At 52.6% G+C, this 19,173-nt stretch overlaps 1 protein-coding gene across 1 annotated transcript in view; it reads right to left on the minus strand.

The window, feature by feature from the left end:
* Positions 1-1,169: 1,169 nt before the first annotated feature.
* Positions 1,170-19,173, minus strand: part of SLC2A9 (solute carrier family 2 member 9) — a 257,458-nt gene continuing 239,454 nt past the window's right edge. Inside the window, exon 13 of the mRNA XM_047091840.1 lies at positions 1,170-2,484. Coding sequence (XP_046947796.1) covers positions 2,230-2,484 — 255 coding nt within the window. The 3' untranslated portion in view covers positions 1,170-2,229. The remainder of the gene's footprint in view (positions 2,485-19,173) is intronic.

Genomic DNA, 19,173 nt, shown 5'->3' on the forward strand with positions numbered 1-19,173 from the left:
ACATGCTGTGTTTGATTTAATATCAAGTGGAAAAAATAGGAGATAAGAGATAAGACAGTTTGTACATTGTGTTTTATGTATTCTGTGACTATAATGGTGTAGGTAATAGGCCAGAGATGGACAGAGATGTATGAAAATTAACGTGATCATGGTAGGGAACCTAAAGCGTGTGAGATTATGGGTGTCTTAGTGGTTTTTTTTCAAACTTTTACTTGGTGTTGTTCTGCTGACTTTTCCAATGTGGGAACATGTAGGAGAGTTCCTGGCCTGTTGCCTGATGGTTGTGTGGTTTTCCCATCTCATTGCTGTCATTTATTTGGGAAGGGCTTTCCTGATTGTCACTTCCCACTGACCCCTGATTAGGTGGTCCTGTGTCCTGTTCCTGTATCCCTGTGTCCCCCCTCCTCCAGGTCCTGAGGGGACACTTGGCCATTAATGCTTCTTTGATTTTCAATTTTCTGTGGTAGGCATGAGCAAATGCGGGTAAGGGCAGTATATTCTCCTGCTCACTGATGTGTCCTCGATGCCTTCCTAGTGCCCAGACCAGGCTAGATACCTCCTCTCCAGAAGCTAAATACTCAGGTCTACAAATGAAAGACGACACTCCACAGCTAAGATATCTTTTTGCACTTTATTTGGCTTTTATGTTCTTATGTTCTCAGGCACTTTTTTGCACCCACATATCACTTTCTCTCCATATTGACACCCACCGTCCAAATCTTTCAGCCAAACCAAAGCTGGGTAGTATGGTGCATTGCGTTGGAAGCCAACCAAAGGAGAAGCCCAGTGATAGAAGAGTATTCGGTAGGAAAGGAAATTCAGAACTCAGGTTTTGGCGAAGGCTGGCCTTGCCAGGAATGGTCAGGAAAGCCTGAGGGATTGTGGCTGAAAGGGTCTCAGCGCATTGCCATGTCCAGAGCCCTTCCTCTCTGGCCCACTCCTACTGTGACATACTAAATTCAAGCACACATGTGCTAATTCACGTGCACTTTCATTTATATATGGGCATTCTGAACTTGTTTCAGTCTGCACGCAAGTACAGGGAATCGCCCAATCCACAGGGCCGGCATTTTCACAGCAGGCTGCAAACTGATCCAACCCAAACAGCCCTAGCACATAGGGCTGGAAGAGTCCTCAAGCATATCTGCTCCAAAGCACTCCTCCCACAAGTGACACTTAGATTTCCGCAACAGCAGTCAAGACAAGCAATCACCCAACCTTCTCTTGAGCACTTTGCGTAATGTTGAACTCACCGTCTGTGATTAATTTAATGTGTCAACTTGCCTCGGTCTTGGGGGGCTTCAGATATTTGGTTAAACATCATTTTGGACATGCCCGCGAGGGTACCTCCAGACAAGATTAGCATTTGAATTGGTGGACTGTGTAAAGCAGACTGCTGTCCCCGATGTGGGTGGGCCTCAGCCAGTCTGTCGAGGGCCTGAATAGAACATAAAGGGGCAGAGGAAAGGAGAATTTGCCCTCACGCTTACACTGGTCTTCTGCCCTGTCTTTCCACCAAGCCTTGGTTTCACCTCAGAATCATTCTTAATATTGTTTTTTTCAGTTGAGCAGAACTCAATCCGCAGTCACTGCCCCAGCTAGTGGAAAGTTACTTCTCCCACGTTTTGAACCTCTTTATGTCTTCTGAGACATGTCTGATGCTCTGAGGTGAAGACAGTCTCATGGATGGAAGCCTTGAGCCCTGTGGGACACAGCCTGGATGATGGTGGGTTCGTATCAGCTTCTGGAGCCAGAGACCCACAAGGCCAAGCCAAAGACTGGTAACAGGCGCTTGTTAGGACGTAAGAGAGTCTTTCCACTGAAGTCTGAAAACCGTCATCTAGGACCAAAGCCAAGGGTCCCTTGGGGTTTCGGGATCCAGGTTGAGGGCAGCTCAAGGCTGCTTATGGCACATCTGGCACCAGGACCCTGGTCTGTGCTTTTCGGCCCACTGCCATCTCTGGTCAGACTATATGGTTTTCCGGTGAGAAAGCCTTCAGATGCTGTTTCCCCAATTTCATGTCGAAACCATGGGCTAAGTCATGAAGAGGACAGGCCATTGATCCATAAGAAAAATGAGGGGTCCACCTTCCAGAGAGTTTGGAGATAAGCTATGAATGAAACCCAAATGGTTGTGACGTTAGATTAGCAAAGGTTTATTTTTAAATACTTAATAATATTAACCGTGTAGGGAAACCTCTGGTTTCCTGAAATGGTGAGACTATCCGTCTAGACAATCCCATTTTTGACATAATTGTCCAGCGTGGAGGCAGAGTCTTGCTCGGGCCTTCTGGCCACCTTATTGTCGCTCACAGATGAGTCCGTGTTCTCCTCCGGAGGGTAGGCCTTGTTCCTTTTGGCAAATGCCTGGCTGATTTCTGCATGGGTTCTGTTTTTTGTCTCAGGCAGGACAAAATAGAAATAGATAGCACCTGTGAGGCAGATCGCAGCAAAAACCAGGAAACAGTAGGTGTCCAGACTTTTCTGTGGGAAGGAGAGACAAGGAACATCAAGGAGACAATCACAAATCTGGCTGTGAAACCATCTCTCAACAGATTTTTAAAAATTTTTTTTAAGTGTTTATTTCTGAGAGAGAGAGCACAAGCTGTGGAGGGGCAGAGAGAGAGGGAGACTCAGAACCCGAAGCAGGCGCCAGGCGCTGAGCTGTCAGCACAGAGCCCGACACAGGGCTCGAACTCACGAACCATGAGATCATGACCTGAGTTGAAGTGGGACGCTCAACCGACTGAGCCAGCCAGGTGCCCCTCTCAATGGATTTTTATGGCTCCCCATCCCTATATCAATATTCCTGGATGGCATACCAGGCCTGTGACATAGGCTCTATAGGCGAATGGTGCCTTAAGAAGCATTTGCAGGAGACATTCTCATATGAGCCATGAACACATCAGCTTCAAACCCCGGGACCCATGAAGAAATGCCAGTCTTCTGTTTTCTTTTTTGAAAACTAGGCATATAGAAACTAGTCATCATGAAAGCAACATGTCATACTTGCTGAAAGTTATTTTAAGTTCATATTTGCACACCTTAAATGAGGGTGCCTGAGGCTGGAGCCTACCACGTGAAGCCTGAAAGTCACCCGTGACAGCTCTGTCCCCTCAGCTGTCATGCGGGACCCATGCACTGAGTCCCAGCTGGATTTCTTCCTCAAACAGGTCCCCGGTGTCGCCTCCCCTGGCGTCCCCACTCCTGAAGTCCAGCCTGGGGGGCACCTGGGGCCATATGGGACCACCAGACTCTGCTCTTGTGGGAAGGCAGCCACAGATGAAGATACATAAATGGGCGTGCGTGGCTGTGCTCCAGTAGAATTTCCTTACAGAACAATAAACCCTGTGGTGGGCAGGACTTCGTCAAACCCGGCCACGCCCAAGGGACAATTGCCTCTCGCCTTCTTCACCCACGTCCCCCATCCATGTGGCCTCTTCCCCATCTCTTCCCTGCAATGCAGCCCAGGGAGTCTTGCAAAAATGTATCTTGGTCATGCCAGCACCCTGCTTAAAACCTTGCACCTGCCTCCCATCGCTCGTGGGACCCACTTCCTTGGCTCGCCCTGGGGTCACGAGGCCTCCTCTCTGTGCCTCTTCCGCGCGGGCTTTGACACTCCCGTCTCCCACCCTTCTTCCGCTGACTCGGGGTCCCTGCAGTTGCTAATCCCTCTTCCCTACACTGTCCACCTCCTCAGCTCCTGTCTCTCTCCTTCTCCAAGCACGTGCCCTGTCCCAGGCCAGGACCCTGTATTATCATCTCTCCTGGTTCTGTCCTCCTTCCCTGGACGTTGATGGTAACCGCATGGTTAGTAGTGTGGCTGCTTGATGAATGACTGTCTGCTGCTGGGCTGTCCGCTCCAGGAGGCAGCAGCTCCGTGAGCAAAAATGTCTGGTTTTGCTCATCGCTGTGGCCCAGTGCTCAGGCCAGTGCGTGGGCAATGGTAGGTGCTCAGCGGATAATTTATGGAGTGAACAAATCAATCGATCTGTCACTCAGATTTCAATCAGAGAAATCAATCTGTCCATAAGTTTCCCTGTTGCTGTGGACTTATGTGGCCCCCAAATTCGTATGTTGAATCCCTAACCCTCAACGTGACTATATTTGGAGATGGGACTTTTGGGAGGTAATTAAGGTGACATGAGGTCATAAGGGTGGGGTCCTAATCCCACAGGATGAGTGGCCTTAGAAGAAGGGGGAGAAAGAGAGCTCTCTTTCCCTCCATGAGCACACAGAGGAAAAACCATGGGAGGCCACAGGGAGAAGGCAGCCGTCCGTGAGGCAGGAAGGGAGCCCTCACCAGAAACTGAGACAGACAGAGGTCCCGAGGTGCCCACCTGGAAAAGCAGATCTTTGGATGACATTGCCCTGGGCCCTAATCCTACAATTCCCATCTCTTTCAAAATGAAAGCTCTTTAAATATCTGCCTGCCCCTTTGTAGTTCTCTTTTCTGAGGCACTTCTACAGAACAGGCACACTGCAAGAGGACCTCGGGCCCCTCAGAAAACCCATTTTGCTAGCCCACCTTGCCGGGGCTGTGTGCCATCAGGAGGCTGGAAGCCAGAAGCTGGAAACAGGCTCCAGGGCCCAATTTACAATGGGGTTGCTCCTGCAAGGACCAGACCGGACCAGCCAGACCAGTCGGAGCCACGTGGGCCCGGGCCCTGGCCTTCGTCGCCTTTCCCCTCATCGTGATGCTCAAAATCACGCCTGGGGTGGAGATTTAACATGAAAATAAGGTGTTGTGTCAGCTGCACCTGTGCGTCCTGGCTCCTACGTGCTTGTACGTGCTCAGAAGACACCCCTTTCCCGCCTCGGCCCCTCAACACCTTCCCCGGCCGTTGTCTGGGACGCAGCCTGGTGTCCCTCCTCCTAAGGCTGCCTCCCTCAGCCCGGGTGTGAACTTGCAATACTCACACCCTCCTTGCCCCTTTCTACCCACGAGAGTCAAAGAGCCTGAGGTCGGTAACAAGACCAGATCAGCTGGCACCTGGGCCTTGTGCTTGCAGGCTCCAGAACGGTGACAAAATGGGTTTCTGTCGTCTAAGTGCCCGGGTCTGTGGTGTTTTGCGATGGCGGCCCGAGCTGACCAAAATACCACTGGCCCTGACATCCTATCGTTTTACGACTGGGAATAATTAGAAAACCTAGGTCTCTGCTTTGAAATGAAGCCCGTTTAATTGAAGCTTGTACAAATTCAAATATTTTCATTGCTCCTGGGAACGGTAAGTCAAGAAGAAAGGATTTTTATTTATTGAAACAATTTTTGTGTTTGAGAGAGAGGACACGCACAAGTGGGGGAGGGGCAGAGGGAAAGAGAGAGAGAGAAGCTCAAGCAGGCTCTGTGCTGAGCGACGGGGCTCGATCCGTGGCCCTGGGATCATGACCTGAGCTGAAATCAAGAGTCGGACGCTCAACTGACTGAGCCACCCAGGTGCTCCAAGAAGAAAGGATATTTTAAATGACTAGTCAGTCTTTGCAACGGCCGTGTCAGCAGGACCACTGGCTCCTGCTGGGGACATGAGCTGGCCCCTGCCCGCAGCCGAGGGACGCTGCTGATATTAATACTGGCATCAGAACTGAGCCTCGTTCGTTGAGGATTCTGGCGCGACCCCTTGAGCCGAGACCTTTGCACTCAGGGAATGAAGCGTCTTGCCCAAGGCCTCCCGTTTGGTTGGCCTGAGGCTGCGGGTCTGCAGCCTTAACCGCCTTGCAAACTGGCTCCTGGTGGCCAGGCACACCCCGTCCCTCCAGGACCAGCTTCCTAAGCCACAGCTGGCCGATGCGCGTGGTAAGCTGTCTGAGCCTCTCGTGTCTGAAGACGCCTTTCCCCCTCTCTCATACGGGAAGGTACAGACTTCTGATTTCAAAGTAGTTTCCTCTCAAGCATTTGAAGACAGTGTTCCTTGCCCAACGGTAGTGGAATCTTGCTCAGGAGGAGGAGGATGTCCCCTGATTGTCATTTCTTTTCAGGTGATCTGAGTTTTCCCTATGGAACTTGGAGGGTTTTCTTTTTAACCCCAGTACTTTTTTTAACGTTTATTTATTTATTTTGAGAGAGACAGAGAGCATGAGCAGGGCAGGGGCAGAGAGAGGACAGAGGATCCCAAGCAGGCTCCCTGCTGTCAGCGCAGAACCCCAGGTGGGGCTCGATCTCACGAACCGTGAGATCAGGACCTGAGCTAAAATCCAGAGTTAGATGCTTAACCCGACTGAGCCCCCCAGGCTTAATAAGAGTATGTTGACTGAGTGGATAAAGGAATGAAATCTGAGCACTTTCACGGACAAGCATGAAGGGACAAAGGTGGTCCAGGTTAGATTGTCACGACGGGACCAAAATAGAATCCTTCTGCCCAGTGTCCACCGCGACCCGTGGGACGCTGGCTCACAGGTGATTCATACCAAGCTCCCGGGCGAGTCAGTGCTGGGCTGTCACTTAAGAACTGATGGGGAGTCAAGTGCCTTCCACCTGTACCTCCAGCTCTGCGGAGAGCTTAACAAGTCAAGGCTGCTCCACGGTTGGAGCGTTAGGATGTCTCTAGGGGAGGCCGGAAGGCAGCAGGGATCTTAGTGATATCTTACGCCTCTGCTGTGCGTGGTAGCTCCCAAGCCGCTGTCATATGTACCCTTCGGGTCTTGTTGGAGTTGCTGCCTGACGGCATTTCAGCTCCACGTGCCCAGCCGGAAGCCACATTTAAGGACCCTGTGGACGCCCCCGGCTTGCCCTTCCCTCCCTGGCAAGCCCGCTCTTCCCCACTGGTTCTCAGACACACGCTGCTATATTCCCTGGGCCAAGATGGACACCAGACTCACCTCTGACTGCTTCCCCGCTCTCTGCCTGTCTCTGCTACTAAGTCCTGATGACTTTACCCTGAAACATCCTTTTTCTTTTTTTGTAAAAATACACACTTTTTTTTTTATCCAGAGAGAATTTACATAAAGTAACTTGCGCAGATCTGAAGTGTAGAGTTCAACAAGGCTGGATAAAAGTACTCTCCTGTGTAACTAACACCTACGTCAAGACGCAGAACATTTCCACCACTCCAGAAAGTTCTTTGTGCCATTTTCTAGTCAGTGCCTCCTGTCTCCCAGCCACCTCCCTGCCGTCCCCAACACATAGAGTCAACCACCGTTCTGTTGTCTGTCACTGTACCCTCCATTTTTCCTGCCCCTGTCCCGGGCCACCAGGCAGCCAAGGAGTTCTTTTAAAGTCACAAAATGAGGGGCGCCTGGGTGGCTAAGTCATTTGAGCATCTGACTTCGGCTCAGGTTCACGATCTCACAGTTGGTGGGTTTGAGCCCCATGTCGGGCTCTGTGCTGACAGTCCAGAGCCTGGAGCCTGCTTTGGATTCTGTGTCTCCCTCTTTCTCTGCCCCTCCCCTGCTCACACTCTGTCTCTCTCTCTCTCAAATATTAATAAACATTAAAAAAAATTTAAAGTCACAAAATGGTTCTGTCTTAAAACCATGCATTGGCTTCCTAGAGTCCTTTGGAAAAACCCCAAATCCCTATCACCCCCTCAGTACCTGGGCAGATCCGGCCTCCACCCCCCCTCCCCTCCCTTACAACTACCTGTGATGCCCTGCATCCCTCAGCTGCCTGCTCTGGGCCTGCGCAGGGCCTCTGCCAGCCTCTTCCTGTTCCCCACCACCCTCGCCCCCACTGACTCCCTCAGCCTCAGCTTGGAAGGTCCCTGCACTGGTCAGCCCAGTTAGGCCCCACTTTACCCCCTTCCATGAAGCCCAAACCTACACCTGGTCCCACAAGGATCATGTCTATTTTCTCTGAAATGTTAGGGCAGGATTGTGCCCCAATGTCGGTGCCAGTGGAGAAGGAGCAAGTGAAAGGTTGTCTCCTCCTCCCGCTAGACCCAAGGATATGAGCTGGAGCCTCCAGAGAGGCGAGGGGGCAGTTTTATTTGCTTTCAGATCCCACGATCCTGGGTCCACATCAGCTTCCTCCTCACGCTGAATAGGCATTTGGGATATGACCCGATAATTTTCAAGTTGAAAAGAACCATTTTCCCGCTTCCAGATTTTACTGAACTCAAATGAAATTTTATAACTCCTGTGGAGTCAAGCAGGTGTACAATTGCAGGCAGTCTTCTCCAAACCAGAAAATGCTGGTGCCGACGGCAGAGGCTGCTTGGTCTGCAGGCTTTTATAACCAACGGCCCAAGGGACACACCGATGCTGACCGTAGCAGAGGCCCAAGGAAAAGGCAGCCTTTGGCTAAGGACATGGAAACAGAGTGATACTAATGCCCCCACGGGTCAAGGCAGCCCATGCCATCAGCCCATATCTAGAACACTCTGCAGGAAGGGGCGGGGTGGGTGGCAGAGAAGGGGGAAGAGGGAAGAAGGCAACAAGCCATCCTGGACGGCTCAGCGAGTTCGGGGCAGTGTAAGCTTCCAGCGCTCACCATGAATTGCTCTGTCTTTCTTTTCTCCTCTTCCCAAGTGACCCTAGGACCACACGGCAGGAAGCAACCTTTATGGTACTAATTATGACCACGATGGCAACTGGTCCTGACTGTCCACGGGCAGACACTGTGCTCAAGACCTGACTTCACCTCTGATTGTTTCGGGAGCCCTGCTGCAAACTGGGGCAATTCTTTCGTTGCATGGACATAAAAATGACAGCAATCAAAGTTGGACAGATTTGACCGGCATGGGCTTCACCTAACTGCTGACGGGCATGGTCAGGATTCAAGTCACGGTCGGGATTCAAGGTCAGGCCGTCTGACCTCAAAGTCCGTACGGTCTTTCCAGTGTCTCATTTATATCTAAGGTAGTGCCAGGCAAATCAGGGCAATAGGAACAACAGACAGCTACGGCAGCCACCAGTCACCAGGCTGGTCTGTACTGGAGATGGTCCTGACGTCTGCCTCAGGCCGGGAGTCCCCAGACACAGAGCCTGACTCTGGGGTGTCAGTGCAAGTGACCCAGGGGGCACGGGTAGGGGAGGGATTGAGCTGGGGGTATGTGACCAAGTATCTCGGGCTGCTCAGAACCAAGTGGTTCTCCGGGAGGTGAGACTTACGGGGACAGTCCTGTTGTGGGTTGGATTGTGTCCCCCAAAAGGTATGGTGAAATCCTCACCCCGGGGCCTGTGAATGTGGTGCTGTTTGGAAACTGTCTTTGCAGAGGTAATCAAGTTAAGGTGAGGTCATACGACACCACGGTGGGCCTCCAATCCGATCACTGGTGTCCTTACAGAAAGAGGCCTGGAGACACACACGAAGGAGGAAGGCCCCGTGCCCAGGGAGGCAGAGACTGGGGTAATTAATGCAGCTACAAGCCGAGGAGCACTGAAAACCTCCAGCAGCTCGGAGAAGGCACGGGACACGCCCTTCCCTCACAGCTTTCAGGAGGAAGCAGCCCTCCTCGCCTCCTGACTGTGTGCTTCTAGCTTCTGGAACCGCGCGAGAATAAATTTCTATAGTCACAAACTGCTAAGTCTGTGGTACTTGGTGATGGCCGCTCTGGAACCCGAGATAGGAGGGGACGTGTCCAGCTGGAACTCAGTGCTTCTTGGGCCTCTGGGAGACACGGAGCACACAGCAGAGTCGCCCCCACACAGACAAGGAGGGGGAAGCTGAGTATTCACCCACACCCTCGCTGGCTGTGGGCCGCCCCCACCGTCTGCCTGTTCCTTCCACAGGCTAAGAGCGAGCCCCACGTGGGGGGTAGGGGCGGGATGACGACAGGATTCTCAGAGTTGTTTGCGGAGGAGAAGGTCAGGGTGAGTGGGTGTGGGCGGGGCCCCAGCAGCAGCTGTCCCACAACCGCAGTTCACGAGTCCTCATCCCAGCCAAAGGAGGTGACGACATCACTCTGGCCAGGTACTGTGGGCACTTCCCTTGTGTGAGCTCACTCAGCCCTCCTGTGACCCACGGGGTCCATTCGTAGACGGGGAGGTCAGGGCGGGCCAGTGATCCCAGCCCCGGCGGCCCCCAGTGCCTGCTCTGAACCTCCACAGGCTCTGTGCTCCGTTGGTGAATGAGAGTGAGGGATTTCCCATTTTAGAGATGGGGAACCTGAGGCTTGGAGCAGTCAAGGACCTAGCCCAGGGCCCCCCTGCTTAATGCGTGTGGCAGTGAAGTTCTGGGCCACGTCGCTGTCTGAGGCCGTGCTGACTCTGATGTTTGCTTTCTGGGGTAGCTCCTTGCAGGTCCCTGCTCGGCAGCTGGGATATATTTACCACTGACATGTTTTGGGAAACATGAAAAACTCAAGATGTCTTGAAAAACCGCACTTGGGGCTGGTATGAGCTGCACTGTGTCTACCGCCAGGATTCACAGAAGTCCTAACCCCCCGCACCTCAGAATGTGGCGGTTTGTGTAGGTAGGGTCTTTAAAGAGGGGATCAAGCTATAGTGAAGTTGGATGGTGGGCCCTGACCCAATGTGCCGGGTGTCCTTAGAAGAGGAGACTGGAACACAGACACACACACAGAGGGACGGCCACGTGAAGACACGAAGACAAGATGGCCGTCCACGCACCAAGGAGAGAGGCCTCAGACGCCATCAACATTGCCAAGACCTTATCTTGGACTTCCAGCTTCCAGAACTGTCTGTTGTTTAAGCCCCCGACCCTGTCTGGTTGCGGCAGCCAGGCAGACTAAGACAGATACTCCTGTGGCTGCGACGGTTTCCGGAAGGGTGGTGGGACAGAACTGGTCATTTGTGGAGTCCGCAGCGGAGAAGGACCCACACGGGAGGGTTAGGGTGGTGGGGGTGCGAACCTGAACGTGTAAGTCCTGCATTTGTCTAGTGTAGTCATCATGGCCAACAGCAGCCCCAGGGCCCGGCCTCTGCCCTGGCAAGCTCCTGTCCTCCTTGCCTTCCCTGTCCCGGGTCAGGGGGCCCAGCTTTCACAGAATCTAAATGTGGTCACCTGGCCAGGGTCTCCATCAGGGTGACCACAAAGGCCGTTCACCTTGAGTCAATGCTCACGCCTTGCACGTTTCCTGAATGGTACCCCAAACCTAGAGACCCTGGAGACACCCTGGCTGGTAGGAGCTCTGCTTCCAGAGCATAAAGAGCATTAAAAATACCCACGGGCATAAGGAAATGCTCATAATATCATGGCATTTGAGAAAAGCAAAAGAACAAAAAATTGGTTCCAATTTTTATAAATATGAAAAATTACATATATTTGGAAGAAAGGAAGGAAACAGTGCCATTAACCCATTAACATGCCTGGTTTCACCGCTTTACAGTTTCTACAGTGAGCCTGAATCATTTATAATTAGAATCCCCTCATAACTTTACAGGAAACAAGAAAGGAGGAGGAGGAGAAGGGAAGGAAGGGGGAAGGGGGAGGAGGAGGAATAAACAGAAGGAAAAGAAGGAGAGGAAGAGGAAAAGGAAGATGAACAACTCTGTCAGTGACTGTCCCCAACAGAGAACTAGCCCTTGTGTTCTGCCCTCTTAGACGGACTCACTCAGTGGCCCTCAAACACTGGCTGAGTGAATGAACCCTACAAGGGCTGTGTTAGGAATCCTGAGAAAATGTACGTAAACCATCTGGTCTGGTGCTTGGCACAGAAAAAGCAGCAAGATGCCCAGTGAAATGTTGATACTATGGGAATAATTCATTAATTTGATGTGTTGCTACAGTGCCCCAAGGGGCAAGGCGAGGGGCTGATACGTCCTCAGCCTCTCTGCTGCCCTCCCTTGCCTGGTGGTGAGTTATAATTACTGTGTGTCAGCTTAATTACTAGTGATCCCCTCCTTTTCCTTCTGTCGCCCCTTCCAGCTCCACTCCGCCCCCAGGAACAGGCTGAGTTCACACACTACTCTCCTGACCTACCCTTGCTGCTGGGCTGTGCAATGTTCGTCTCTTGTTTGTATTTGTTTCTTCCCTTCTTAGCCTCAGTGCTGCTCTCATTCCTCTGCCCTGCTGTGCCCTTCTCCCACCTCTGGACAAACTCCTGTGTGAGTGATAAATGTTCTTGAGCTGACCTGTCCTTCTCTACCCCCATCCTCTATCTTTCCATCAGTCTGTATGTCTATTGTCTATCGAGCTATCAATCTATCCCTCTTTAAAAATTTTTTTTTTCAAGTTATTCATTTTTGAGAGTGAGAGAGACAGAGTGTGAGCAGGGGGGAGGCAGAGAGAAAGGGAGACATGGAACCCGAAGCAGGTTCCAGATTCTGAGCTGCCAGCACAGAGCCCACCGTGGGGCTCGAAGTCACGGACCGCAAGATCATGACCTGAGCTGAAATCGGATGCTTAACCGACTGAGCCACCCAGGTGCCCCTCTATCAATCTATCTCTAATCTCTCTTTATCTTTGTGCAATTCGTAGTGTTGTTATATGTGTGTTTACGTAAATTTATGTAACTTACATAAATGGAATCTGGCTACAGCCTTCACTCTGCACTTGAGCTCTCTCAGCACCGGGTTTAGGTCTGTACACGCCGCGGATAAAGATCTAGCTCACTGCTTCTCACTGCAGTGGAAATGTCATGTGCCTCTGCTAGCCCTGTATTGACGCTTTCCCGGAGGATGGTGCCCAGGTTACTTGTAACTCCTCATCACCATGGACAGCGCTACAGTTACTGTTCTTGGGCATCTACCCTACGGACCTTTGCAAAAATTTCCCTGGGATACATAATTAGGGGTGGAAATTGGGGTTAACAACTGGTTCCACTGGTGCACGAGCGTGTGCGCATTCCCGTGATGTCTTTGCCAACACTTGGTAATTCTCCAGATTCGTAATTTTGATAATTGGACAAATACCCACGTTTCTCCTTCTGTGAATTGTCCTTTCTCATTCTCTACTTACCTCCCCAGTGGGACTCCTGCCTTCACTGTTGACCTGCAGGACTTCCTTAGTATTCCAGCCATCAATCCCCTGCCCGAGCTGTTCCTCACAGGGCTGACGTCCTTCCTTTTGTTATCACCAAATCCGTCCCCTTTCTCTGCATTGTTTGTGCTTTTAGGGGTCTTGTCCTTCCCTGTCTGGGTCTCACAGATACCTTCCTACTTTGTCTTCTGTTTCATTTTTCGTTTTACTTTCCACATTTGGCTCTTGACTCCATCTGGAGTCATTTTGCACATCTTCTCTATTTATTCCCTGCCTTCTCTCTCTTCTTTTTTTAATTTTTTTTTTTAAGTTTGAAAGTTCTTGCTTAACCAAAGGGCTCAACAGGTAAAATAAAAAAATATTTAGAAATTACTGATCTACAAAATACCCTCTCTATGAATAGGAAGGAAAGGAGGACTTGATATATTTTTAAGATTCTGCTGTGCTGAATTTCTGACTGTGAGGTTTGCATCACAGCCACGGACATCCTTCCCGGGGCCAGACGGATGATTGACCAGGACTTCCACTAACTGGGACGACCAAGAATGGGAAAGAGCTGCACTGAACTGTAAGGGTCAGGCTTTAGGAGGAAAGAAGTTCTGGCCGTCACATGGCCCTTCTCCTCTGAATAAAGTCTTCATGGTCCCCTCCTGAGGAGGCCAACAGTCTTGTTTAAAGTATAGAGATCTTGCAACAATGTGGGTGGAACTGGAGGGTATTATGCCAAGTGAAATCAGTCAGAGAAAGATAGATATCATATGTTCTCACTCATATGTGGAAGTTGAGAAACTTAACAGAAGACCACGGGGGAAGGGCAAGAAAAAAGATACAGAGTTACAAACAAAGAGGAAGGCAAACCATAAGAGACTTTTAAATACAGAGAAAAAACTGAGGGTTGATGGGGGTGGGGAGCTGGGAGGGGCGGCGGGGAAAATGGGAGATGGGCATTGAGGAGGGCACTAGTTGGGATGAGCACTGGGGGTTATATGTAAGGGACGAGTCACGGGAATCTACTCCCAGAGCCAAGAACACACAGTATACACTGTGTGTTAGCTAACGTGACGATAAATTATATTAAAAAAATTTGTTTTTAAATAAATGTGGTTTATTGGAGTAAAAGAAAATAAAAATAGATTGTAGAGATCTTTCTGGGACCAGTTCAGAGGCATCTGGGCTATGAGCACAACTCGGAAGGCTGTGCTGCTAGTCGGCTGACACTGGCTGTCACTGCAGGGGATGAAAAACGAGGGTGTGTGAGCTACCCTGTCACCTGCTTAGCTGGCTGCCCAGTCAGGTGCTGCCTTGTGCGTGATCCCCTTCCCCCTCGGGGAAGTGGACCCACTCTCTTCCTGACTGATCCCTCCCCTGCCCATCGTCCTGGCCCAAGTGTGAGCACGGCTTCTCCTGCAGACGACAGGAAATCCCAGCCACCAGGCCTCCCTGCCTACAATATGCCCCCTCCAGTCCAGCCCCCACACAGCCAGAAGGGTCTTCTCGAAACACAAATCCAACTGCTCATCCCACTGCTACCTTAGTATCCTTCACTGTTTCCTCAGCACCCACATCAGGGGTCCTCACGCAGGGCTACGCATTAGGATCACGTAGGCAAATACTGATAATGCCGCCCCCTCCCCCACCGACTCAGCATCTCAATGATCCTACGCATCATCATTTATCTTAGACTCCCCCCAGGTGAACCTCGTGTGATTCCAGGGCTGCGCACCTGTCATCTAGATGATCAAGTGCAAATTCCCTAACAGAGTGTTCAAGTCCAGTAGGGTCAAGTATATGATCGAGTCCGTATAGGAGCGTCCAGTCTGTCTCCTGTTCCTGGGCACTTCCAGGCTCTTTTGTAATCTGCCAGGAGCCCTGCCACCCCAGAACTGGCACCCCATGCTGCCTCCTGGGCGTCTCAGGATGATCCTGTGCTCAGTCGGGGGGGGGGGCAGGAGGCAAGGACTCAGCACCAACGCCTGGCTGGCTTCTGGGTAGCCCCCGATAAGTGACCAGGTTCTGCTTCCCAAACCCACCCCCGCTTCCTGCGGTCAGCCGCACAACGGCCCCCAAAGACATCCAGGCCCCGATAACCTGGGAACGTTGTCTTACATGGCCAAAGGGAATTTGCAGATATGATTAAGATTCTGAGCTGGGCAGATGATCCTGGATCATCTAGGTGGACCCCACCTGCAATCGCAGTGTCCTTTTAAGAGGGACGCAGAGGCAGGTATGACATGGAAGGTGAAGGCCAAGGGACCGCTGTAGCAAGACGCTCCCCTGCTGGCTTTGCAGGTGGATGGAGGGCCCGGGAGCCAAGGGACGCAGCTGAGAAAGGCAAGGCGGCATCTCAGGGGCCTCCGGATAGAGCGTGGCCCTGCCCACAGCTTCACATTAGCCCAGGGAAACTGAGCTAGACTTCTGGTCTCCAGAACTGCAGAGAAGACACTTGCTTGTTTTAAGCCTCCTCACCCCCACTTGTGGTATTTGTTACAGCGGCCCTAAGAGACACACACACACCTCATCCCTCAATTCTGGGGTTCCATCTTGCTGCCTCGAGGCCCACCTCCTCAAACTCATTGGCCAGCCTGCCCCTGTCATCTCTGCCACGGCCTGTTCCTGCTGTGACCGATCAAGCCTAATGCCTTCTAAGAATCCCAGGATGTAATCTCACAGTGGCCCAGTGAGCAGGTCCTGTGATTCCCCTCAATATGCACATGAGGAACAGAGGCCTGGAGAAACCCAGGAATCCGCCGCAGGCCACACAGCTTATGGGGAGCAGAGTGGGGACTTCAGCCCAGGCCCTCTGACTGTAAAAATCCTGAACCCTCAGCCGCAGTCTCCGTGTTTATCGAGTGCTACAAACAGAACTCCTAAAACGATCACTGTCCTCCCGGGCAGCAACAAAGGACGTATAACCTAACTGGCTCGGCCTCAGTCAGCACTGGAGAGGCACAGCCCTTGGCTGGGACTCTCGCTGGCGGGGAGCCCAGGACCACGCGGTGATGAGACAGGTCTGCCCTGCAGGCTGCACAGAACCTGGACGCGGGGAGACCTGGGTGCAGGATTTCTCTGGTCAGCAAGGGGAACGGGTGTGCTCACCCCAATCACTGGCTTCTCCCCAAGTCACTCTACACAAAATAATGCGCTTAAGGAATTTTATATGAACAGGGCCGTATTTAGAGCCCCTGGAAGCGTCATGTTCAAGGCTGGCTTAGCACTTCTCGCCCTCTGGATGGGAGAGGCCGGGCAAGATTTGTGACTCTCTCCGGGATGCTCTACAGTGAAGTGGTTAAGGATGCACAACCCGGCAGCTGCGTCAATCCCACTTCCGCTGTTGGTGAGCTGGGCCACCCTGGCTAAGTGACTTAACCTTTCTGTGTACTGGTTTCTCATCTGTGAAATGGGGCCATAATGGCACTCGCCTCACGGAGCGCTTGTGGGATTGAGTGGATTACGACGTGCAAGTGCCTGGAATAGAACCAGGTGCATGGTCATCGCTCAATCGATGTTGGCTATGTTGTCAGTCTTGGTGGGTTTCCCACTGGATTAGTTTCCTGTGCCAGATGCAACAAATTACCAAAAGTTTGGTGGCTTAAAAGAACAGAAATGTGTTCTCTCATAGTTCTGGAGGCCAGAAGCCCCAAATCAGTATCACTGGGCTGAAATCATTTCCTCTGGAGGCTCTCGGGGAGAATCTGCTCCCCGTCTCCCTCAGCTCCGGGAGCCGCTGGCGCTCCTTGCTTGTGGTCTCATCACTCCAATCTGCCTCTGTGGTCACGTTTCATACGCTTCTTCTGTGTCGAATGTCCTTCTCAAAGGCACCCCTGAGATGCCGCTGGGCCCACCCCAGGATCATCTCCCTGTCTCAACATCCTTAACTCAAGTCACTTCTAGGGAGGCAGCTTTTCCATACAGGATAACATTACAGGTTCCAGGGAGTAGGATCTGGTGTCTTTGGGGGCTGTTACCCACCACACCTGTGTTTATAGCCCTAGCTCCCTTCTGATTCGCACCAGGGCCGGGCTGGAAACTGCCTGCCGAAACCAGGAGACTTTGGCTTGTGTCCCGAACCTGCCTGTTAACAGCTGAATGACCGAGGACAAACCACAGAGGTGGCCCAGCGCCAGCCTCTCCCCACGGGAGACGGCACTCCATAAGCTGTACACGTGGGAGGGGTGAAGGGACAATCCCATGAGTATCCCCTCCCCCGCTGTTGCTTCCAGGGAACCCAGCCCACGGCAGTGTGGTATCTCGTGTTAGTCACACAGCAAACCTGTGGACTATCACAGATCTGAGACCTGAGGAGGGAGGGGATCTAGGGGATGCGCTGTTACGGGGGCTTGACACAGGGTCACGGTTTTAGGGTTCTTTGTGGCTTGACTACGAGGCGCCTCCGCTTTTGTCACCCCCACCACGCGAGCCAGGTCTGTGGCAGGTGAGCGGGAGTTCCCACGGCCGATGCCAGGGTGAGGGGGACGCTCGTTACTGATGGGTGGCCACCCCCAGCAAAGGCAGCCCTGCTGCCCAAGGAAGAGGGGAGTCTATCCATCAAGGCTGGAGGCAGCAGCGTGGCAAGGCTATGTCCCCAGTTCTTATGCCAGACATACAGCTCAGCGTTTAACCTGGAGTCAAGTCCTCGTTTATATCTGGACCCCAAAGTTTGAACTTGGTATCTAGGGTCTCTCGTGATCGGGGTCAAACCTTCCTGCCCAGCCCTTCTCCAATAACACCCCTTCTACATCCCCCGATACCCCCCGCTTCAGCTCCTTAGGACCACTTGGTACCTCAGAACACAGGACTTGTTTCCACGGCTCTGAGCCTCGGCTCCTGCCGTGGACTCTGCCTGGAAGGCCCTTCTCCTCTGCCACCACGGATCTAACTGCCACTTACGCTCCAAAGCTGAGCTCGTGCCCCTCCTGTGAGACGCCTCCCCGGGCAGACTCCTGCCGTGGGAATGACCGCCCCCCCTCGTGAGAGCCGCTGCAAGTTTGTGCACTCTGTGGGCACAGGCTCCGCTCTGCCTGGCGGGACCACCCCCGGGTCCACATCTGCCTCCTCTCCCACAGCTGACAGCCACCCCAGCTTAGAGCCCCCAGGTGCCGTGCAGGTCTTATCGGTGTGTCCCCACACCCCACCAGTGCTTGGCATTGTTGTAGGTACTCGGCAAGGGTTCGAGGAATGAGTGAGTGAGTGAGTGCATGAATGAGTGAATGAACATGTGCATTTTGAAATCTAAATGGTTTTTGGTGGGGTGACCCAGAGGGGCTAGACAGGGTTAGGTTTGAACGTTGGCCCTACTCTTTCGTAACAGTGTGATCATACACACCCAGTGTGTCTTGTGCCCTCGGGTGACACATGTCACCTCCCACTCAGCCATCGTTTGGTCATGGCCAGGCCTTGTGCCATGCGTCTCGATACAACACAGCTTAGTGTCTGGCCTGCAGCCACTGGTCGCCTTGTTCTGGAAAGACACAGACGTCCACACACTCATGGACCCGCCATCTTGGCCAGTACAAGGGGATGATGGGGTCACTCTCCTTCAGGGACCCTGAGAGCCCTGTTTCCAGACGGCTCCAAGTGAAGGTCTGGCGACTGCCTGGCAGAGATGTGGTAATGGCCCTGGCGTGTTCACTGAGGGCTCCCTTCCTTCCCCATCACCCCTCAATTCCTCCTTCACGCAGTCCCTGGTAGCTCACATAGCCCGTCAGCTTTTCACGACCCTGCCGCACTGACCCAGCGGGCTGCTGCAGAGATGGCTCTCCTCCTTGGCTCTCCCAGACCGCCTACCCATGTCCCTTGTGTGGCTGTGGACATTGCCAGGCAAGGTCAAGGTCAGGTGGTCTCTGATGTGGGAGCCACACATCTCTCCAGCTCTAGCCCCAAAACGCCAAAGGCGATGACAAGATCTGAGCCCAACACCTCTCAGGGAACGGGTCAGAGACCTGCCTGCTGGGTCCTCCCCAGCCACTCGTCTTTCTGTGAAGCGCCCCCCGCCCCAACTCCTTTTTGCCTTGCCCCAAACCCTGAAACCTCAGCCCGTAAGGAATGGTGTCCACAACTCTCCTGTGACTCCTGTGCCCTTGACACGTCTGAGAGGAGACTGCTGCTCTGGATATTCTAAGACAGACATGCAGACTTGTGCCATTTCTGCGGGGGGGGGGGGGGGGGGTCCTCAGCTCTGTGGGCGGGTGGCATCCTTCTTGGCCCTGAGTCCTTACCTGGGCCCTGGCCTTATTCCCCTGCTCTGGGCTGGGCTCTGAGTGGCCCTCGGGCTGACTTGCTCTGCAAAATGTGGCGCACGAGATCATACCGGTGGTGTGAACGGATGCATTTTTAATCACGGTGACAGCACGCTCGGG

This window comes from Lynx rufus, unplaced genomic scaffold (assembly GCF_022079265.1).
Source record: "Lynx rufus isolate CCGP_SWC_20201006 ecotype Redwood Valley unplaced genomic scaffold, mLynRuf1.p SCAF_3, whole genome shotgun sequence".
NCBI lineage: Eukaryota > Metazoa > Chordata > Mammalia > Carnivora > Felidae > Lynx > Lynx rufus.